Genomic DNA, 24240 nt, shown 5'->3' on the forward strand with positions numbered 1-24240 from the left:
TTCACTATTTTTCCCATGTTTGAACATCCATATTTCTGCAATTTTGGTGAAGTCAGTCCAATAAATCTCTTCACAGATATAAAGGTTTCAGCTTTTTAACTTCACTAAAATCAACAGTTGGCAGAATTGAAGAAATGTGGATATTTGAACATAGGCAAATTAGTGAATGTTACACAGTGTGTAAAGTGGCCACTTAAACCAGCCAATGACATGTCATAAGCCCTGTAAATGCCTAGACTTCCATATTCCCTTCTCTAAAATGTTCTTCATCCATGTTATAATTTATTAATCTTAATGATCCCTACGCCTACGGGGTGAAATCCAGTCTTTTATCTACAAACATTAGGATAAACTCAAAATATTGTAATTCATCAGCTGTATTTTTGATCCGCCCAGACACATCATCATCATCATTCCCTTTCCGCACCTAATGGTGCATAGGGCACTACTTTGGTACACCAATCGTAGCGTATCTTTTTTTGTAACATGAAGGTAAGATGATCAGTCTTACGCTTCAGGTACCAGTCCAGGGACTATGAAATATTCTGGGTGTGAAAACAATCTTTTAAATAAATATTTCATATCAACCATGTCGGGAATCAAACCCGAGACCTCCCGCATAGAAGGCTAACGCGCTGACCATTACACCACGAGGCCGACTCTAAAACGTTATCTAAAACGTTCTCCATCGATGTTGTAAATTGTTGATCTTAATGACTATCTAGGGGGTGAAATCAAATCTTTATCTACAAACATTTAGACAAACTCAAAATATTGTAATTCATTAGCTGTATTTTTGATCCGTTCAGACGCAGTGGTAGTTATTCTGAATCAAATACAAACTAAAACCACTTTCGGACAAAGGGATTTTGAGCATTATTCAATTAAAATCTATAACCTACTTCCACTATCCATTAAAACAATAAATAACGAGAAAATGTTTTAAAAGGCTATAAAAAAATGGACAGTGGAGCTAGGTAGAAGTAAAATGGATTGTGCCGTTCGCCCATACCAATATTGAATCAACTGCTCCACAAGTGTATAGCTTATGTTAGGTTTTTGTTATTTTCATTGTGTGTTTTGTAATATAAATAATATAGATGTACATAAATACCTTGTTTTTAAATCTGTCTGAATATTTGTTAATTATCTTCGTTTTTTTTTAAAAGTAAATCTTCTTTGTGTATTCTCAATTGTAATTTTAAAAAAGTATATTGTTAAGTGTGGTCACATTTTTTTATTATTAATTATAGTTTTTAAGTAAAAAATATGAATAAATAAATATTCTAGTTCTTTTACAAATAAAATTTATATTTTATTTCAGTTTTGTTCGACGTTGAATTTTTACTCAATTAAAATAAAAGAATTAACCTTTGATCCTTTGAGACCTATAAAAGTGTCTGGTGTTTCCATTAACGTCCGCATAATCACCGATCCTCGAGAGGCAAAACGTCTGCCATGCCAATAAATCACACATAACTAAAATAATAATGTTTTCATCGATAAATAAATATAATATCGTGCACTTCAAGTTGCAAACGCTACACATTAACTGTCGTAATTTATGGATAACGAAGTCCGGTCCTCTCGGGGCGTTCTCACGACCGCCAGATCAGGGGGGCATCGGGGCTAGATCAGGGCTGAACCGGTGCTAATTCGGGGCTGGCCAGGGCAGATAGGGGATGTCAGATTGGATCAGGACTGAGGCAGAGGAAGGTGCACAGTTCGACCAGGGTTGGGTCGGGACTTCATCAGGAAGGACTGATGGTAGTTGATTGATGGACCAAGATAGAATCAAGGAGGAACAAAATACTACAGTTAGTCCAGGATTTAATCGGAGCTAGATCAGTAATGGACCAGGTCTGAATCAGCGATAAATCGGGTGAAGCAAGGCTGAATTTGGACTGAAACATACAAGGGCCTTGATTACAATGTAAAATTAACGGAGTTTTTTTTTTAGTTTAATAAAAAAATATATAAAAGTATACAATATTACTACTAAATATAATTTTAAATCAACCTATACCCAAAACAATTCTTGTTTGCATGATGGAGAGTGACGTCTTAAAATAATTAGTTTATTTAATTTTTAATTATTTATATTTTGAGTGTGAAGAATTATATATAATTCTTCTGTGCGTGGGATGTCATCGAACTCCTCCTAAACGGCTTAACCGATTTACGTGCGGTTTTCAGCAAAATGCAGATCTTTGCGCTGCGCGTGTTCGTAGATATTAAAATTTTCCATCTAATCTGTATAAAAAGTTAGGAGAATAAATATTTTTCCCATTGAAAAAACGGGGTTGCATTCGATGAGAATGCAAATACAAAAAAAATAAAGGATGTTGCATTTTTGTGTTTGAAATATATATTTTTTAAATGTTTACAAACAACATTAGCTTTTTATGGATCCCAATCATATTCTTTCCCTAAATTCCGTATAATTCCATTTATTTATTTTTACTGGATTTTTGGTAATACTAAAATAATATTAACTGATTCAATACATTTTTAAAAATCGCATTCATTAATAAATTATATAGTTTATCGAAAATTCGAATATCAAAAAAACGTTTGGTGAACGTTTGGGCAGGACAACGTCTGTCAGGTCCGCCAGTAACATATAAATTACAAAAAAATAAATGAACGGTGTTTTCAATCAGGGCTACACAAAAAAGAATTATAAATAAAACCTTTTACCTTTTTCTTAAATATATTGTATTCCTGACTACATTATTTATTTCCTTTGTTCATTTCATTAAAGAAAAATATTCCTCTGCAAGTATAATGATGTTGTGCTGTAGTTGTTTATAATTTTGGAATTAAGATGTTACCCAATAGTTATGGGCCGCGTACTTACGTTTTGTAACGTTAAAACAGTACTATTTATGTTGTCTTTATTGATTTGAAGTAAACAATTTTTTTTTTTAAATAGTGGGTCAGTGGGAAAAGTAGGCGGCTTTTTTAATATAACTTTTATAATTATTTTTTGTGTTTTTTCAACCGGTAAAATATTGGTTTTAAAGCACCACCCTATCTGATTATTGTGTACTGTAATATGGATTGGGCTAATGTAAAGTAAATTGATTTTAATTTTTTTATGTCTAAAAAATACAAATTTATTTATTTATTTTACATAAACGGCATAAATTGCCTTTAACATAAATTGAACATAAATATGAAAAAAAAAAAAAAAACATATATAAAAACATAACAAAAAATTATAAAATTGCATAACTATAACAATAGTAACAAGTAGGTAAATACACATAATCAACCAAAAATATTAACGAAATAAATACATAAATATGAAAAAACAAAAAAAAGAAAAAGATTTTTAAATATAGAGAAAAGTTTAAAAATAATATTGCGAGAGAAAAAAAGAAATCAGACTCGTTTTATAACTATCAAGTCCAGAACCAAATATATCAGCCATGTCCTCATACTGATTGCCATATCTATGGAGCCTAGGGATAGGCGAGTGCATGTGATAGTTGGTTCTAGAACTTGCAGAACAAAAAGGAGATCTGTGGCGGGTTTGCGCGGTTTTTCAGGGCCAGACCGCGAAACTTCAGAGGAACATTCCTCATGGTAAGCTTTTAAAAAAATCCTAATAATTTTTTTCCAAAAAGTCATTTAAAGAAGAAAAAAAAGCAGTCCCTCTCCAAACCCGTAAGCCTCTCCTACCCAGCCGCTTTCCATGTCCAAGTCTGTACCTCAATCACAAATAACTATCGATCACAATGAACAATAATGCACATGCTTCAGTTATCGCAGTCATACGTCAACGCGTGTGTAATCTCTAAGTCAACGCTCGTGTCGGTTTGTTTTTTTTTCCTCGTAAATAAATACAGTTCACTGGCGAAAAATCGGCGTTTACTATAAAAATAATAAAATATAACATTTGCAAAATGGTAAGGAGTATCCGATAAAAAAAAGGGAAAATTAAATTACAATTACTATGACGACTGCTTTTCTAGACATTTCGTCGCGATGTGGAAACAAGGTCCTATGTGGATTCAAAAAATTTTGAGACATGAAAGTTTGAAATAAAGACGTTATTTTGTCTAATAGTTTTTATTAATTTTGTCATAATAAACTTAATAATAATTAAGGATAGATTTCGTTTTTCTTTGAAATTTTAATGTAGATAGAACCGATCTTTTATATATATATATAATTCCACTGTAAGTGTGATGTCACTGAACTCCTCCTAAAGGGTGAACCGTTCAGGGCCTTACAAAATGGTTAAGACCGATTTACGTGCGGTTTTCAGAGAAATATGGGTGTTTGCGCTGTGCGTGTTCGTAGATATTAAAATCTTCAATCTTACATGTAAAAAAGAAGTAAGGAGCATAAATGTGTTATTTATCGATGTACCTGGGTTGCATTCAAGGAGAATGCATTTACAAAAAAATTGAAAGATGTTTTTTTTTTTGCATAAATATTTTTTTTTAATGTTTACAAACAGCTTTGGTTTTTTGTGGATCTTAATCAGATCCTTTCCTTAAATTCAATGTAAAAAATCAAATTTTGTCAGATAGAACCTTGTTTCCCCAACGCGACGATTTGGCTTGCCAACCGCCGGCTGAATGCAATATAATGCATGATAAATAATAAATAAATAAATAAAAATAGCAGTTTTGGAATATTTTTCATATTTACACCGGTGAAATTCAAATATGTGATTGCGCAGCAGGATTATACGTCGCGGAACGCAAATATTTTGACATTTAATATTAGGTGTTCACGGATGTTCCATTGTGATCGCAAATACGATAAACAACCATGGATAGAAATTGTTGTCACGTCCGCTTATTAGCACGTCGATTGTTATTTGTGATTGAGCTACTGGTGCGTATGGCTTCGTTTGTCAAATACGTTTTTATCGAATTTTTTTTGCCGAGGACGCGCCTACCCCTCGGTTTGCGGAAGGGATGCTATTTCGAGAAATTAAAGATTAACTCCATTTTGAGGTCATAATTTTTCTTTCTTTTTTTAAATGACTTTATAGAAAAAATTACTTTTTTTAAAGCTTGTTATGAGGAATGTTCCTCTGAAGTTTCGCGGTCTGGCCCTGAAAAACCGTGTAAGTATAAGTTTTCTAATTCTATTTACAATATTATTTATTTGCTCCTTCCATTTTATATTTTTATCAAGTATTATGCCTTATTTTACGCTATTTTTCCAGTCATTTGGATGCAATTATCATAATAAAATGATATCCTGATATCCTTCATTGCATTTGTAGCGTGGATACAAATATTTATAGAAGGTATAACTTGTTCTTTCAACGTAAAAGTGATGTAATATGTTTTTTCAATATTCAGAGACAAAATACTGTCATCGAACCATTTTTTCGATTTATTATCTATAATTGATATAAATTTACTTCGTCCCATGAAAATCCCCTTATGATCAGTACGGTGTCATCAGCATATAAAATTATATCACCATTCATCATTCATATATTATATTATATATGTAAGTATCGTTTACACATGGACAATACAATACTGTTCTGTCCCAGGACTCGACCATTGTCCACGTGTGAACAACAATTTGTTGGACAGGACATTGTTAAATAATATTGTCACGGAGATATACGGACAGGCTATTTCCGTGAAACAATAATTACCCCCCACCAAAGCGCGCGGCTGCACGTCACACGCGAAGTAATTTAACGACACATAATTTTTTTGGCTTAGTTTTATAGTGTATTAATATTTTATTTTTTAAACCACTGCACTTTCTCAGTATTCTTTGTCACTCATGATAAGATACTCCTACTTATTTATTTTTTTATTAGCCGCTGACGTTTGAATTTTAATAAGTAAAGTCGCCGAGTAAACACTATCAACGAACGGGGGGTGAATATTTTTCCCCGCGATTTTTACATTTACCCTAATTAGTTGATATGCTGCCACAGACATCAGAGGGCGTGACATCACAGACATCATCGTGTCCACGAAGAGGGAGAGGTAGATGATCGGAGAAGGTACGAGTACACGCAAGTATGGAGAGAAGACACGACGAAGAGTGTTTAGACATGTCGTGAGCGACCGCTCGCCGAGGTATTCATTTACAAATTGTGTGTAAAAACGCACCGAGGAAAGAATAAACCAAGCCGCCCGCGCCATTGCGAATGCTGTCTGATTACACGGTTTTCGGTATAATGCCCCCCTCGTGTTTTGTCCTGCAGACACGACCGGGGTTCATTTGTTAAAATGGTTATTGCCTTATGCAGCGTGCAAAGCGGAATTTCACGAAACGGTATTTTACGCACTTATACTTATTTATAATACATTAATAACCATAAAAATAGTGGTACAACACTGTAAGTAATATCATCCAACGGGTTATCTTAAAATGATCAAGATTTACACAACCCTTATTAAGAAAAGTATTTTACGCGAACTGCATGTGTATTTTTAAATGAACATATTTTGATGTGAATTTATTGACTATGATTTCCTATTAAATACTTTGAACTTGTTAAAACTAACCGAAAGAAGAAAAATTATACTTTTATTGAATTTAATTAAGATTGTCAACTTTACATGGGACTGCCCAAATGTATAAGCGCACATTAACTTCAAGGTATTTGACGAATGACTCGTCAAATACCTCCGTTTAGTTGCAACAATAATTCGCGAACGATATACTCGTATAACGCTATTCTGAACCGACTTCATGTACTCGGCAATAACTATTCTGATGTTGCAGATATATTTAACATAAAGTACAGTTTGTATAAATCAACTCTTTTGAATTATTTCAAAGATGGTGAACTGTAACTTACATTTGTCAAGCTAGTTATGTACCGATATTTTTTTTATATTTTTTATTGCTTTCTCTTTACCTTTTTTCTGGTTTTTTGTATATTTGAGTGAACATATATTATATGTTTATTGGATTCTTATTTTGAACTTTAAAAAAAACATTTTTTCTCCTTAAATTAGATTTTGTAATTTTGTTTTTTTTTTGTTCAATGTATGAACTATACTAATACCTGTCCTTTTTTAAAAAATAACTTAAAAAATATTTATAAAACATTTTTCGTACTTTTTAATTTTAATTTTTATATTCCTTTTAATGTTTTTTTTTATTCCTTTTTATTTTTTTACACAATATGTTAGCGTGTTCATTGAATGAAACCATTGTGATATAATATGTACATATAAACTTTATATGCATAGGTTTTTTTTTTGCTCTTTTATCTACTGTATTGAAGTGTTTATTTCTACACAATATATATTTTTTGTAAAGTAAAAGGCACTACGTGCCGTGTATATTGATAAATAAATATTTTAAAACACATTTAGACGATTATTATAACATACTAGCGGACCCGCAGACGTTGTCCTGTCCGAAAATTGGCTTGCCTGCTATAATCTGGTTCAGCAAACGTTTTTTCGTAAATAAGGACACACGTTTTTTATTTTTGTCTTTTTTGAGCTATTTATATATTCGTAATAAGCGTTAGTTTTTCGATTTATCTCCTCATGTGATTGGCTAAGAGGCTTCGTCGTGCTCAAATCAAAACCATGGAAAAATTACTACTCTAGTGCCATAATCCATAGATAAAATACGAGAATTCGTGTTGATAAAGAAAAGTCAGACCGCGTTTTACCCTGAACATTCTAAAATTATGAAACTCAACTCATGCTTAACGCGAATTTAGTCAATCTTTAACTGCCAGCCGGGTTTTGACGTGACCTTGACATTTAATTCGGAACTAAAAGAAAATAAAGAACTAAGATAGACCAGATCTTGTCTTCAGGTTGAAATTATTTTTTTTGTCCTTAATTTCATTTTATTTAGTTGTATTTTATTTCATTTGTACCTGTATTCAGTATTAGAAAATATGTTTACCATTGTTGGAATGGACTGTATAAGTCCGTCAATAAATAAATAATAATAAAATAAAAATTACTCTGTTGTGAAAGCGTGCAAAAACTGTCCGGATGAAATGAAAAAGACTTATATGCAGTTACCTAGGAACTTGTTTATGATTGAATTCCAAAACTAAAAATTTTGAATATTCAAATATTGAATTTAATTAGGGACTTAGTTACAGGTACTTGTTTATGGTTGAATTCCAATAAAATAATACATTTTCAATATGTGTTTGTTTGTTTGTTTGTTTGTCTGTGTTTTCTTCACGTATCAACGGAAGGACCGATTGACATTTTTTTTGCGTAAAGATAGCCGGAGAGGACAGAAGTAGAATAGGATGCTTTATTTTTTTCCCGAATTTTAGTACAATAAGAAAAAATATATATATTTACAATCAGCAACATTATTTGAAAATGAGTAGGCGGTAAGGTGGGATGTCTAAAAGAATCTATTTGTAATTAATTCTTTAAATTTCTATAACTGACTCGCTTTATCTATGGTTAGTTTGGTTTCGTTTTGGTTTTCAAAAAGGATTTTTTATTTGTAAACAGAATAACGTGTGACGAGGCCATGGACTAACGGATCGTCGTATTTTTTCATAGCGATAGTTGGAGGACCGGCAGTCGATACAAGCTACTTTCTGTCCCGAAAAAAAATTGCTGAACGACACAAGTAGGTAATTAATATCCTAACTAATTTCTCCCTAATATCACGGAAGCGAAATTGCGGGTAAAAGCTAGTGCATAATAAAATGTTCAGATTTTTTCTCAAGAGGAGGAATTTGCGTTGGAAACTCTTTTTTTGATGATTTAAACTGGTGTTATTTTATTTCATGTAAATTAAATATTGTTTGTTATAGTCTAAATAATTATTTTTAAAATACTTTATTACGTTTATTGTATTAGTCCTCTATTCGTCTCAACTCAAGTAGGACTTCAGTCGGGGGGAGTAGGGACTAGGTTTTCCATAATATATTATAAATAAATGAACAATTAGGAAATAAAATAAATATTCAATAATCATTTAGGGTGGTAGTATGCACATGTATAATCTTAGAGATACAAACTAAGTCAACAATCTACAGTCGAGAATTATTATATAATTTGCACATGTATATCTCACCAGAAATGATAGGTTTTCATATCTTCCATAATATTGTGCAAGGCATATTTGGTCGTGGATAAAATTAAGTTTTCTTACCAGTTTTAGGTCCCAGAAGAATTCTTCTAACTCTTTTCAGCATTTTACATTTAACACAGCACCTATCGCAACTAGTAGAGTTCGCAAAAAATATGGATTCTTTTCACAGACAAACTCGTGTGATATAACACAATAATATATATTTTCTCGTTTTGATTACACGTTAAACGTAAGAGTAAGTTTATTTATCAACAAGTGACATCAGAACAACGTGCAATAATTAATCGAAGAAATTACATTAAAGGTGATGTCGTTTGACCATAAACTGTATGATCGACAAACGAGAAATAATGATCATTAACGCTTATTTAATTGCTTAGTAATGTCACCAGTTTTTTAAACGATTGTTCTGTGTCTTGCAACTTGCAGCCATCTTTTTTCCCATCTACTTTCTTCCATAAATAGAAAAATAATACGGTTTATTAAAATAAACTATTTTGTCTTGGTTGGAACGTTTGTATCAATGGTATGTTTGCAGTTTCTTGAATAGCACGATCCAATTCAAAGGTAGTCGTGAGTTTTTTTTTAAATGTAATATTACAATATGTCACTGCTTTTACCACTGTTTACGAAATTAAAAGTCCGTCAAACTCGGTGATTTGCATAAAGATTAATTATGTTGTAACCAACCGCCAACTGATCACTTCTAGTTCTCGTTTGCACTGTTGCAATTATCCGCCATTCAGTAGCCACACTTGTCTCTACATCATGACTACTGGTAACGTATATTTGTGATGAAGAACTGGCAAGTTTAGTCTCCATCCTACCTCCCCGTGGACGGTATTGTTCCCTTTACCGGAAGTGCGGTGGCTGGGTCCGCGGAGAGCCATATTGTACAAGACACGGTTAGATTGCTCCGCTGTACCTCCATGCATTCAACCACTTATGGCAATGTTATCGAGCTCACTCACCGCGTCCACATGGGCACGGAAGATATTCAGATTTATAACGTTTCGCTCCGCCAAGTTCTGCCGAGTCGAGCAGAGGGCATCCCATACGTAACAGCACGCGCCGGGCTTGAGCGACTTCTCGGACATCGAGGATTATTTATAGGAAAATTCAAACATAAATATGCACTCAAATTACTTTTTGATTTTTATTTTATTTAAAAATCATATAACACAAAGTATTTTACAAGTAAAATACGTTGAATTACATTCCCAGGAGTAACAACAACTCAATTCGGGACATAAATAATATTAGCATTTAGAAAATAACACATATGGAGAACAACAAAGAAACAAAGCAAGTTTAGCACCTTTATAACTAAATATACAACAACAATATATACGCCTAAAACCCTTTCTTACACAAGCAGAATAAATATCTATAAAAAATCGCTTTTAAGAATTAAAAAAAGGAGTGAATCTACTAAGGGAGATAAGGTCATTAACATCACATGCCATGCAGATGATGCTGCCATAGTGATGATGAGAACATATCCATCTCAGTTAGTAAACACCTGGATGCCTAAGAAATGTCGTATAGTACAATGAACACATGATTATTGGAAACATAATTCGGATATTATACAAAACGTGTCAGACCAAATCATGGTGTCACCAAACCAAACCAAATCACTTAAACCCCAATAATAAAATCTGCGAGGCGATTCGTGTAAATGTATTAGATTTATAAATACGTTGCTTTTTAAAAAAAAACTATTTTATTTACGCAAATTATTTTTCTTTATTTTTAAAAATATATTACAAAAATATTATATATCTTTTTATCTACTATGTATTCAACTTTTCACATTTTTAAATAACTGTTGATTTATTTGCTAGTTTTAATTTAACTTCAAATACTTTATTTTACTTTTAACTTAACTCTACCTGTGTACCTATATTTTTGAATGAAGTATTTTTCACCTCATATGTAAACGGCATTATGTGCCGTTAATTGAAATGCAATATTTAAGAAAATAATTAAGGATTTTTAAACTCAATAAATTTTTTTTTTTTGCATATTGCTCAGTTTTACTTTGTTATATTTATATTTAGAACATAACATTTTCCCACTTTAATTTTTATCTTTTATTTGTCATTTTAGATATGTTATGTATCTTTACATTTTTGCAGTTTTTAAAAAAAATATTTTACTTTAACTAATTTCTTTAGTTTTAATTGTTCAGTTGAATTATATAGTTATATTCTTATTATATATTACATAATGAATTGTTCACTGCTGTGTTTATTTCCGTAAAACTTTTTATTGTAAAAGGTTCTTTGAACCGTTGATATATGAATAAATAAATAATCGGATTTATTTTAGTTATACAGTTGAAGTATACGCATTTCGTGTAATTATGACTGCTAACTTAGCTATGGCAACAACCCGTTTAATCGATAACTTGTTAATTGGCTACATTTATTGAGTTTATCAAGACACTTTAAAAAAGCGGTTTCAGATTATATATAAGGTGAGAATTTGTTCATTTTATAAAACAATATGTTAAACTCTCGTAGACTGTTAAAGGTGACTGATTAACTTTTTCTGGTGTGTAAAAAATAAAGCCTCTCTTTCTAGCTTAGACTTTTATCTACTAACATTAATTTTTACTTTTAGAACGTCTTTTAAAGGGTCAAAAACTGATAGAACGAAAGATACTTATTATATATTTTGTATTGAAAGCCGTAATTCATGTCACAAGAGTTTTTCATTCAATGCCAGTGGTCCAGAAATAAACGAAAGCGAAACGTCTCATTTTAAATGACAAAGTTGAAAATGTAGTCGGTATTACCTACATATCTTTTATTTTATTTTTAACACGGTAAGGCTTAGAGTTACATACGGAAAAAATCTTTCTATGATTATCAACTATGAAGTTAGCTACAATTTACACCAATACTACGGGACGTGTGTACTCTGGTTGAGAATTAGGAAGTTTAATGTTTTTTAAATATTTTTTAATAGAATTTTAAACCAAGCCAAAAAAGTCTTTTAATTTTTATGTGTCGTATTATCAGCGCTATGATTTTTTAAAGTTTTGTATTTCTGAAATTACTCCGCTTGTGACGTCTCTTTTCCACTCCTTCCCGGTCAGTTCTGCCGATTGGTCCAATGACGGTAAGTAAACCGGAAATCTTTCACAACTCTCTTATCATTGGCTGATTCATATGAACTAGTAACATCGTTCAAAGTAGCTCGTTTTTATAAAAAAAATATATTTTTTCATACATTTTTTTAAGAAACTTTGCCCTGCAATTAACGGTCTAATTTTTATCGCGCTTACGAAAACATTTTTTTCATCAAATTTCCCGTAGGGCTGAACTTCCTCATTGCAAGCCCAAACCAAAACCGTCATATACACGAATTATTAATCTAAGGTAATGGGTCTTTTAGTAAAAAGAAATGGCTAGATAGATTTTTAAAAATCGTTTTATTCGCCGTAGTGTAAAAAGTTCTCATAATTTCCTGTTTTAAAAAGGTTTGTTTATTTTTATGTTTTTAAATCTAAATATAAACGCAAAACAAAAAAAACTCTAGGTCGAAGGACAAGAGGCTGAAGTAAATTTTTGACGCACAATTAAAAATCTATACCTAATTAATTATGGAGGTAGGTCCCTATTCCTTAGCGTAAAACAATCAAAGTTCATATTTTTTGAGGTCATATATTACACATATTTTGATGTTGCCCAAATGTTTGTAGACCAAAACCAGCCAATGACATGTTATTAGTCCTGTAAATGCCTAGATATCTTTCATATTCCCTTCTCAAAAAAATCTGTCTCTGTTGTAATAAGCTAACCATCTAATGATGTTGAGTAATACGCCACCTTTACGATTTACATCGCCGTGGCTCAGTTGGTCAAACGGCCTTCTGTGAAACTGGCATCGCGGGTTCGATTCCCGCCAGTTGCAAGGAAAAAGGCCTAGGCCTCTTGTTTGTTTTTTTCAATGAAGATGTTCAGTGGTTTTAAAAAATACATATTTGTTAATTGACTATTAAACTAAATCAACATTTTTTTAATTTTTATGTATCTTATTATTAGCGCTATGATTTTTTAAAGTTTTGTATTTCTAAAATTACTCCGCGTGTGACTTAAAAAAAATTTTTTTTTTGTACATGTTCAAGAAACTTTGCCGTATAATTTAATGCTCTAATTTTAACCTCGCATAAGAAAATATTTTTTGGACCCAATTTCCCGTAGGGCTGAAGTTCCTCATTGGTCTGGGCGTTGTGGTGTATTTTTATAACCTCCCTCCATATCCTCTCTTTCCCGCCCGCTGACAAAACTCTTAAATAGAGGCTTAGCGGGTTATTTCTTTAAAAATAAAAATAAAAACCTATGCACTTTGAAATTTGCGTTCTCGTGAGAATACCTAATTTTAAATTATTTTATATTTAATCGTGGTTAAAATCTTCTTAAAATTGGTAGAGTAGTAATATTATTAATGATAATTAAAATTATTTTATAATTATAACGAAACTAACCATCACTCAGTTCGCGTAGGCGGACAGGAATGCCACACTACTTTATATTTACGCACATATTTCGCTTCCTTTCCATTCATACATCTTCTCATGCAAGCACGCTGATTATTTAGACTTTTAACATTTAAAAAAATATATTTTATACCATGATTTCCTCGTTTTCTGCAATTGCCAATACTCGTATCGTAATTCGTTTTAGCTATAATTTCGCTGTTCGCCGCATCTCCTATTCGTTCGTAGGTATTCCCGTAAAACTTATAATAATAAAAAATATGGCTCGTATTAAATACGTTCCTATTCTAATATTTAGTTAGTTATTTATTTATAAATAAGTAGTTTTAGTTTTTTAAATAATAATCGTTCAATATTTGTAAAGAACTATTTATAATTGAACACAAAAAATCTCAGGCTAAGCGCGGCAAAGCCATGTTAGATGGAGAGAGGACACTTATACCCGTATGCAGAGACAAAACTTAAGGTGAGGAAAGTAGGATTCTATTGTCTTCACCTTTGGGTTATTCTCCGCATTTGAGATTAGAATGTACTTTCCTCACCTTAAGTTTTGTCTCTGCATACGGGTATTAGTCACTTCACCCCATTTTAAAATGCACTAGTGTTATATAAATTCCCTGGTAATAAATATTTATGTATATGCAATAAACTTACAAATTAAAACAATAAAAATATAAAATTTTCTGGATTAATAAAACCCCATGAGTGAAATTTATAAATTACTTAGGTAGCTACCTTTTCACAAAATGCTTTTTTAAAAAATGAATAAGAATCAAACAAAATATATAATAGGTAAACTGTCGTATTACTCGTATTTGACTGGCCACCTGTGACGAAGTAGAATGAATAAAATTTTATATCTTTTTCATTTTTACTTATTCACATAAATATTTTACAAACATAAATTTTAACAAAAATGAATTCTTCCAAAAACTCCGAAGATGGCGGATCAAGAAAAGCGGACATCAGCGGAGACACCCGAGATACGCCGGATCCGGATACCGCAGACACTTCTGACATTGTAGACGTTCCGGAAACCAGAAGACAGAAAAAGAGTAGAGTCAAATCAAGAACCGGGAAGAGTGTTTTATTAACATTTGAAGCTCCGGTCCAAAAGCCAACATTAAAACTTTTTTACGAAAATATAGATGTCACACCGAATAGAATAAAAACTGAACAACACACATCCCATAGTCAGAAGATTGATTTAGATAATGAAACAACTGCCTCGAGAAAGTCAAAAGTTATTAGCAGAACATCATCAATCCTGCTTGCTAGAGAATCTAAGAATCAAAGTGTTGCTCAAAATCGTATCACTACCCAATTAAGTTTAGATAAAATTAAAATAGATAAAGATGTAAAATGCGAGGTTGGTAATATACCTGAAAAACAATTTACGGCTGCACCTTCAGCCTTTTACTTACCCAAAATGTCTTCTAAAGTTTTATTTCCCAGGGAGATGAAAGTTGTTTTGGAGGAAACTGATACAATTTATTTATTTGAAATATCCAGTATAACAGTGGCTAAAGGAACCGATGAAGGAGATTTAGTAGAGAAGGAAAATGAATTCTATGACTATTTAACCATTGGAAAAGGACGTAATCGTAAAACCATCACGACTGAAGCTCAAACATTGGCATCTATTTTGAAGACCAGGCACACAGTCGCTGCTCGAACGCAAAAAGTCAATAACTCTGCATTTGCATCTGTTTGGGATATGTTCGACTCTTATGGGTCTTTAGAAAAGACTGATAATTTTATTGATCCATTTGACAGTGTCGAATTTGAAGAATCAAATCAAAAAAGGACAGACTCACTTCTCTCTAAAGAAGAATTTGATTTAAAAACCATATTCAGAAGTTTAGCTTTTCGAAACGCTGTAATGATGATGGAGAGAATCCTGGCCAATAATAATTTTAATTTAGAACAAGAAGACTTTAAAGGTCTCGTCAGTTCGGATTCTCATGTTTTGGAAGAAAACTATGAGTACAAACTAATTTTGCTTTGGACTTTTGGCTATCACAAAATAGACAACAGAACTGTTACAGCCATGTGTATCAATACGGGTAATTCAGATATTGTAGGAGTTGGTTATGGTAAATTTGAATATGCAGACACTAACAGTGGGATCATCTGCATTTGGAGTATAAAAAATCCGACACAACCTGAAAAATTATACAACTTTGAAATTCCTATAACCAGTATGGCTTTTTCTAATGATAATCCCAGCTTATTAGCAATTGGATTTTATAATGGTGATGTATCTATTTTAGATATAACATCTTTTGAAAAAAAAGTCGTGGTCAGTAGTAGTCGGCAATCTTCTCCAACATTTCAACCTGTCTGGCATGTCAGATGGTTTCACGCCCAAGACTTCCACCCCGATGTAGAACAAGTTATCGCCATCGGGCAAGATGGAAGGATAAACTGTTTTCTGCAGACTAAAACTAAAGATTTTGTCTGTGCCGCCATGATGAGAATAATCAGAACAGACAGTAATATTAAGACCGGAAATATTTATGAGGAAGATTGGTGTCCAACAAATGATATTCCAATTTTAAGAAATACAATTGGTCATTTTTACTGCCCTCATCCCACTTCACCGGATATTTATTTTGCTGGAACATCAGACGGATATGTATACAAATGTTCGACAAATTATGTAAATCAGCACATAAGTTTTTTCCTAGCACACGATGGCCCAGTTTATGGAATGCAATTCTCCCATTATTGCAAGACAATTTTCTTGACTTGCGGAGCCGACTGGACGGTTAAGGTCTGGAAAGAAGATGTCTTTTTACCGTTAGTTGTACTGACAACAGAAGACATGAATCCTATAATGGGAACTGTGTTTTGTCCAACTCATTCTACCATAATTGCTGCGGTGAGTGGGACCAGTGTTTACATTTGGAACATTAGACAGAAAATAGACACAGCAATATTAGTGTTGAAAATGCCAGAAAACCTTTCTAAATTGACGAAGGTGCTTTTCACAAAAAATGGTAAAAACTTGATTGTATCAGATATTAAGGGAGGAGTACATATGTTTTCTCTTCTCGGTGTTGCACAGGCTGAGGACTTCCAAGACAAAATACTCGAGGATACATTACATAAAATATTATCAATAAGACCGCAAGTATTGGATCAAATCAGAAAAGCAAACAAGGCAATTAAATAGAATGCTAAACCAATGAGGAAGTTTAATGTTTTTTTTTTTTAATAGACATCAAATTAAGCCAAAAAAATGTTTTTATTTTTATGTATCGTATTCTCATCGCTATGATTTTTATAAGTTTTGTAAACATGAAATTACTCCACCAATAATTTCACTAGTTTTCATAGGTGAGTTGTCCTGACAATCAAAAAGAAAACCCCGTAGCAGTCAAAATATACTAAACACTGAAAAAAAATAAAAATACTTTTTTACGTTATTTATTGAAATCTTTTACTACGGCTTTCCTTCTTGTTCTTTTTATATTTGATTGCCGTTAGAGTCTTAAGCTTTATAGTTCTTAAACCTGAAAATATCAAATATCTTCACAAAATTACATATTGACCCTTGACAGCACCTTAAATCTCATGATATAGTGGTTAACATGTTGAGTTTGCATGCATAAGGTTTCAGGATTTATTTTCAAAAATAATAATATGCTACAAAGGCCTAAAGAATAGCAGTTGTCTTCCAAATTCCAGGTAAATACAACACAGTTTTTTAAAATAATTTTCCTTAATATTATGAGGTTAGGGTAAATTTTTCTCATAACGTCATCGGATTTTCAAAATTTTTGACCCTGTTATTAATGATTCAATGAAAACATTATGAATACTTTATGGTACATTGCGTCTATCACTCCAAAATTTGATTTATAGTCTTCTGTTATTTTGTCTTGGTATTTTTTTGTTTATATTTGGCCTCCGTGGTGTAGTGGTCAAGACGCTTGACTCACATGGAAGGTTCCGGGTTCAATTCCCGAAGAGAACACAAAAATTAAAATCTGTTTTTTCTTAAGCCTGGGTATTTTGTGATGTAATACACCACTGTAATTGGGCCTCCTGGCCTGTTTTGTGGTGCAAAACAAAATAATTATAATAATTAGAAGTGCTTTGTATTTTGTTTTTATTAATTATTTTTTTATACACTTTACTAATGGCATGAACCGTTAAAAAGATATATTTTTAAATGAGTCGAATTGCGCCGATTAATATTTTATAAGCTTTTTTTTTAGGATGCAAATTAAAATCGATCTGAAACCTTATACGGTGTCAGGATAACATAGAATGAATTAAAACCACAATTTATTGGAAAATGATATAATATTTATGCTTTATAAATATTGTGCAGGGCTTAGCTATAATTAAGATGGGTGAAGAGAGAATATTTTTTTATAAAAATCAGATTCTTATAATTTTGATAATATCATACATAAGATGTAAAATATCAATAATTCTTGTCATTAGGTTGACCTGTGTACAAATTTTGTAAATAGTACTCGTGTTTAAGCTCTTTAAGATTTTGTTCCAGTATTGCCACCTGAAAAAATAATACAAAAGTCAACATAGTTATGTTTTTGGTCAATTAAAAAAAAACATGTAGTCTCATTTCCAGACTCTTAGCACCTTTGAAATGATTGGCAGGTGTTATCATGTCAAACGAATACAAGTAAAAACTTTAATACTTATAAAAAATTAACCTACATTGTCGGGCTTTATACAGGTGTATATGTATATATATATACATATACATATATATATATATATATATATATATATACTACATTTAGTAAAAAATATTTTTTGTCTATGATTGTTAGTAAATATCTTTCAAATTATTCCAGGCGTAAAAATAGTTTAAGTAAACAATAATTTTAATGTTATGTAAAAAGTGTTTTTACTTCTTCAAATCTTAATTCTTCTCGAGCTTGTTTTATATAACCTCTTATAATATTCATCTGCTCAACTAATGGATCATCTTCATCACCATCTTGAAGAGTATCACTATGTTTTACCGTCTGAGAAAAAAGAAAAAATATGTAATTACAATTTGCAAGATACAAATGACATAACTGTAACGTTTTTATTTCAAATTAGTGTTGTGTATCATAGGAAATGATTGAAAAAAAAGTTCTTTATACAAGGAAAATCGCGGAATAGCAATCCCTAAAAACAGATACCATAAATCGAGATACATATTTAAAAAAATATATATTAAAGTTAATTGCAATTCAAGTGCTCCAAAATTATAATATTTTTCTAATAAAATTCGCATGCAATGGCATCTGAATACCATTTAGTATATACTAATACTTGTATACTAATAATAGTAACAGACATTCGTTGTTTGATAGTCAATATTTAGTACTTATTTGTAAGAATAATTATAGAAAAATTACAACAAAATTATATCCGTGAGTAAATACTAACTGTCCATCCATCTGTATCTCGCCTCTTGAGTCCACTCTGCTCTTCTAAAGCCTGCCTTTTGGCAAGGTTCAGTTGCACCTGCCGTCTCTCTTGTTCTATGCGCTTTTCAGCTGCTTCGCATTTTAGCCTTCGTATTTCAGTTATTTCAGCGTCACTTGGAAGAGGATTTAATCTCAATAGTTCTTCCTACAATATATTTTTTTTAAATATCATTTGAATTTTGAAAGATTGGAAGGTGAAAGAGAGTAGAACTTTTATTACGCCAGGGGAGGCAATTGCAATCGGAAGTACGGAAGCCATACCTTCACTATGATGGTATAGTTAAAAATAAATTCTCCGGAGCTATTATGAAGATACACTACCAACCCTGTATCTTCGAGTTTTGGGTAAATACATATTTTTGATTTAATTGCGATTTATTTTAATTTTTAATAGTTTAAAGGCAAATTTTTATTTTGGAAGCCTATTCAAACTATGAAAGAGAAATAATTTAATTTTAATTTGGCATTGAATATGGAGTAAATTTTCACAGGTAAGGCAGCAGTGGCAGCACCATCTATCTATTGGTATAAGTGCTTCAAGTAAGAATCATACAACATTCTAAAACATGTTACTTTTTTTTTATTCACACTGTACAGTCCTCCTTACAGGTTTTCTAGTAAGGGGGACTCTTAAATCAATTTTATTTGCCTACATTTTTTTTTTCATATTTATAATAAAATATTAAAAAATTAATTCTGGATAGAAAAAAGTCTTACTTTTGTGAAGTGAACTGCAGCTTGACGAATAGCAATTTGTAATTTATGCGTTCGACTTCCTGGTTGAGCAATTTGTAGAGCTGCAATTTGTTTACTTAGACTATCGATGCCCTCTGCATACTTCGCTATTCTTGCTTTTAGAATATTTGCATCAGACAAATGGTACGTCGTGTCACCAGCTTTAAGACTTAAACACATCTGAAAATAAAAAAAGATAAAGTGATACTGTATTGATGAAAATTAAAATTAAAGATTAATAACCTGAAAATTCGTGTAGTCCAACTAAGATTTTCACTTGTATAAATAAAACACTTTGTTTTAAGTCCACTGAGTTTATATATTTAACACGACATGTTTCGGACACGCAGTACTGTCCATCTACAGGTGTATTTAAAAAGATTTTCACGCTGATGTTTCAAATTTTAAAAACGAGATTAATTTTTAAAAAGGGGAATCATGATTGGATTTTCCAGTGAGAGATGTGAATAAAAAGCTCCTTAATGGCATTTATTGATTATATTTAATTTATTGTATGCATTAATTTTATTATATTCTTATATTTTGTCATAACAGTAAATCTCCAATTATCCAGATTAATGAATGTCAGACTTTATTACATAAAAACTTACTTAAACATGTCCAGCAAAGTTAATTGCTTCGACAAAGTAACACACCAGACGCCAGCGCCCTTTTTTATTTGTTATTATAACATCTCAATTTTTTTATTTCCGGATAACGATCCTGATGACTGAATCTGAATGACTGGAATTCGGATAAATGTAGTTCTATTGTGTTATTTTTTTTTATATAACAAATTCTTATACGTTATTGAATATCTTGATCAAAATTATTTTTAATTATGTTTGAATTGTGTAATAATTGTTTATTACTGTTGTACAATCCTGGAGTTAACAAAGTTAATTTTGTAATTATTATGATCTAAGTATTGTGAATAAAATAAAATAACTAAAAAGTAAAACTATTTTACCATAGTATTTTAAATATAAGAGTTTATCTAGAAATTCACATAACAAAATTAAAGTTCTTGTTTTCAAATAAATATTTTTATTTTATTTAAAATAAACTATTATTTACTTTAGTATACATAGCTGCAGCGGGCGATGCTTGCTCCATAATACTTCGCATTTGTTCGTAGCCCGTCACTAGAATAGTTTTAGAATTTCTACTCTCTTGCATCTGCTTGCGAAGCTCAATCAAATTATAGCAGTGCTCACAAAGTCGCAGACCAGTTTTTGTAGGATCCGAGTTGGCAGGGAGTTTGGTAAGTTCTATTGATGGATCAATCATGCATCCTGAAATCATCGCATGATAATTAAGTTAGTATAAAAACTTCAAAACTGTATGATATTTTTATGGGTAGAAATGAGTGATTTATACAAAAATCAGAACACTTATCTCGGTAGTTGTGGAATGGTGAAAAATTCTCTAAATTTATAATACTTAAATAATGATTTATTTATTTTAAAGAAACAAACAGTCGACAATGATATAATAACATTTTTTTAAAAATACAGTTTAAAGACAGACCAGCAAAGTTTCTAAATAAAAATCATACATATTATTAAATTGTGTTACAACAAAAAAATGTGTATTTGTATGAGAGTAAGTGTAGTGTGTGTTTATGTGTATTAGTGTGGGAGTAAGTGTTCAGGAGTGTGCATCATTAAATAGTAAGTGGAATTGTATCGCAGCCAGAAATAATAAGTCTTAATTTATTTTTAAATAAATTAAGGAGTATGTAAAATATATCAATAGATGAAAAAAAAACATTATAGTTAGAGCAAGAACGATAGAGGAAAGAGTGTTGTGCATAGTTAGTGCTACAGACTGGCAGATGGAATAAATACTTATTTCTTGTCACGCGAAAGGGGACATTAAGATTAATTTTTGAGAATAGGTTAAAAGAATCTACTTTATTATTTAATAATTTATGTAAAAAGCATAATTCAGATACAGTGCGTCTATTTTCAAGGGTAAAAAATCCATTTTGTTTGGATTATATCCCATTATACCTGAGAATTAAAAAAAAAACAACATGTTTACCATGCTTTTATTCATTTTTGAACCTTAAAACAATAATTTATTTTGTGTTTTTTTAAAAATATTGTGTCTTTTATTATTTTATCAATCCTTATATTACTATAGATGCCTAATCATTATTTTTATTTATTTACATACATTATAATAATAAAAATACTTTATAGTTTTATTCCACTTTTATTTATAATTTTTTATAAATTCTTTACCAGTGACCGGGTTTCGTCGTGACCGACATCGTCAGACTGGTGGGAGACTAAACAAATTTCTAAGTTATATACAAGTGCAAGCAGGGGTTGTAAATCATGATTTTATATAATTGTGTAAATAAAAGAATTTAGTTTTGTTTAGTCTCCCACCAGTCTGACGATGTCGGTCACAACGAAACCCGGTCACAGGTAAAAAATTTATAAAAAATTATAAATAAAAGTGGAATAAAACTATAAAGTATTTTTATTATTATAATTAAAATGCAGTTCCACCAAGAAATGGAAGTAGAAAAACTCAATATATTTACATACATTAGTTTAATATATACCAAAGGGTTTATTTTACTTAACAATAGCAAGTCATTAATGTCTAATTTAAAATATAATGGTGGTATAGTGGTTAAGATGCTTGACTCCCACACAGAAGGTTTCGGGTTTGATTCCTGGTTAGAAAACAAAAATTAAATGTGATTTTTCTCCAGCCTCGGTGTTTGTGACGTAACTCACCACTGTAATTAGGCCTACTGGCCTGTTGTGGTGCAAAAAATAGTAGTAATAATCTTTATGAACTATGGAAAATATATTTGTGAAACAGATTATCTTACTAGCAATATTGATATCGAAGAAACAGGAACAATCATGACACAAAATGGATCCACATAATCGACAGTGGTGTTGTCGTCTTGCTATGTTGAATGCCTTCGCACATCCTGGGCACAATTTTACAGATGACCCGTCTAGCCACGGAACTATCTAAACAAACAATACATAATGAATTTAACAGGCATTAAAGGATGATTCAAAATCAATCTACTGAATCCAACATTTACTAATTACTGATAAATACAGTATTATTACTTTATCAAATTTTTAAATAATTGGTTTAAAAGCATTCAGCAATCCAATGCAATTTAGTGTAAATTTAAATGATTTATTATTTCAATCGGGTTGTGGTGCCGTGGCTAGTGTCTCGGACTCACGGCTCAAAGGTCCTGTGATTCGAATCCCACTCTCTACCCCAACCTGATGGCCATTTTTTAATAGTGAGTTATTTACAACTCGTTGAAAATGGCCCTCAAAATTAAATATTTGGGTAAATCATGAGAACGGAAGTATTTCTTTTTACTATAAAAAAAAAATAAAAAAATTAGGTGCTGTTTATGGGATGGATATTGATAAACCAATAAAATTAATATTTCATCTCATTTGTCATTTTAAAATTATTCAAAAACGAAATTGGTTAAAAAAAAAAACAAATGTCACACGAAATTTAAATATCACATGATGTTTCACCATAAAATAAAGTGCAATATATTGATTATGTGTGAATTTTTAAAAATTATTTTGGCTCGGTCAATAAACTTAAATAAATTGCCAAACGAAACATAAAAATGTATATTGATGTTTTTTTTTAAGTAATTATGGTGTGTGATGACTTTCCAGACCACACCGCAGAGCCCATCTGAAGCAAATGGTGTATTAAAGGTGAAGTTTAATAATTTACATTTAATAAAACAATAGCATGAGTCCTTACTTCTTGTTCATGATGTTTCCTAAGGCTTTGATCTGTGGGCATGTTAGCCACCAGCTTATCTAACCGTATGAGTAACTTATTAGTTTCGACAGCGTATCGCTCTAATTTCGCCGACCTAAAGATTTTGAAGTCATCGGAAATGTTCCTGAAACATCCAAGTTCTTGGGGTTCGTGGAAATCTGAGAAATTATCCGGGGTAAACTTTAAAGTTCGGTCAAATTCTTCCAATGCAGTTTCATCCAAGTTGAGTATTTTCTTTTTGGCTTTGCCAAATATAACCTTTAGAGATTTCAATACATCCTGTTCTTCTTGATGTAACGTCTCAAAATGTGTCGTTAATTGGTTGGGTGATTTCAGGTCAGCTTTGCATATCGGACACAAAAAGCCTTCTAAAATGCCGTCATCATTCAACGCTTCTGCCATTTTTTGGTTGTGTGCTTGTAAATCTAAAATGTTCGTTAAATTAAAGTTTGAAAGAAACCACTATACAACTATTAATTTGAGATGACACATGACAGCTTAAGCTAATTTATAAATTTATGGAAACGTCAAACACCTTTTGACTTTTGACAGACGTCTAATATTTTATTTTTAATGTAATTGAGTGTACACTTTTGTAACCAGGCCTAACATAAACTAAATAGGTACTCTTTTTAAAAATAACAAGGTTGATTATATTGTCGGCCTAACCAATACCTACTAAATCCTGTC

At 31.4% G+C, this 24240-nt stretch overlaps 3 protein-coding genes across 6 annotated transcripts in view; 1 reads left to right on the forward strand and 2 right to left on the reverse strand.

Moving 5' to 3' along the window:
- LOC148282697 (uncharacterized) overlaps positions 1 to 10008 on the reverse strand; it is a 75960-nt gene extending 65952 nt beyond the window's left edge. The window contains exon 1 of one of the 2 annotated variants that reach the window (XM_088224700.1): positions 9100 to 10008. In XM_088224700.1, the coding sequence (XP_088080826.1) occupies positions 9100 to 9142 (43 nt within the window). In that variant the 5' untranslated portion in view covers positions 9143 to 10008. The remainder of the gene's footprint in view (positions 1 to 9099) is intronic. The other variant, XM_088224702.1, reaches the window with a different exon arrangement.
- Positions 10009 to 14368: 4360 nt separating this feature from the next.
- On the forward strand, positions 14369 to 16870 carry LOC148282698 (dynein axonemal intermediate chain 4). The gene has a single exon (XM_088224704.1). It carries the CDS (start codon positions 14466 to 14468, stop codon positions 16725 to 16727), a length of 2262 nt encoding a protein of 753 aa, XP_088080830.1. The 5' UTR covers positions 14369 to 14465; the 3' UTR covers positions 16728 to 16870.
- A 974-nt stretch (positions 16871 to 17844) lies between these two features.
- Rbsn-5 (Rabenosyn-5) lies at positions 17845 to 24203 on the reverse strand. Of its 3 annotated transcripts, XM_088224706.1 has the most exons (8): positions 24086 to 24203; positions 23530 to 23975; positions 22601 to 22748; positions 20824 to 21041; positions 19729 to 19926; positions 18971 to 19156; positions 18442 to 18558; positions 17845 to 18080 (listed from the first exon to the last, which is right to left on the reverse strand). In XM_088224706.1, the coding sequence occupies exons 2-8, from the start codon at positions 23950 to 23952 to the stop codon at positions 17988 to 17990; spliced, it is 1383 nt and encodes a 460-aa protein (XP_088080832.1). In that variant the 5' UTR covers positions 23953 to 23975; positions 24086 to 24203; the 3' UTR covers positions 17845 to 17987. The 3 variants fall into 3 exon arrangements, with proteins under 3 accessions (XP_088080832.1, XP_088080831.1, XP_088080833.1); XM_088224705.1 differs by lacking the exon at positions 24086 to 24203 and having other exon boundaries at positions 23530 to 24079; XM_088224707.1 differs by lacking the exons at positions 18442 to 18558; positions 24086 to 24203 and having other exon boundaries at positions 23530 to 24079.
- Between the last annotated feature and the right edge of the window lie 37 nt (positions 24204 to 24240).

Source organism: Micrasema longulum, unplaced genomic scaffold (genome assembly GCF_059751315.1).
Source record: "Micrasema longulum isolate JH-2025_06_02 unplaced genomic scaffold, ASM5975131v1 h1tg000305l, whole genome shotgun sequence".
In the NCBI taxonomy this organism is placed as follows: Eukaryota; Metazoa; Arthropoda; class Insecta; order Trichoptera; family Brachycentridae; genus Micrasema; species Micrasema longulum.

Bases quoted from the DNA above. Each gene is read 5' to 3' on its own strand.
- LOC148282698 (XM_088224704.1), top strand. From the start codon at position 14,466: ATGAATTCTTCCAAAAACTCCGAAGATGGCGGATCAAGAAAAGCGGAC.
- Rbsn-5 (XM_088224706.1), bottom strand. From the start codon at position 23,952: ATGGCAGAAGCGTTGAATGATGACGGCATTTTAGAAGGCTTTTTGTGT. The intron at 22,749-23,529 runs GTAAGGACTCAT...TTGTTTGTTTAG, and splicing joins GGAAACATCATGAACAAGAA to ATAGTTCCGTGGCTAGACGG. The intron at 18,081-18,441 runs GTAAAAACACTT...TTATTTTTTCAG, and splicing joins AAGAATTAAGATTTGAAGAA to GTGGCAATACTGGAACAAAA.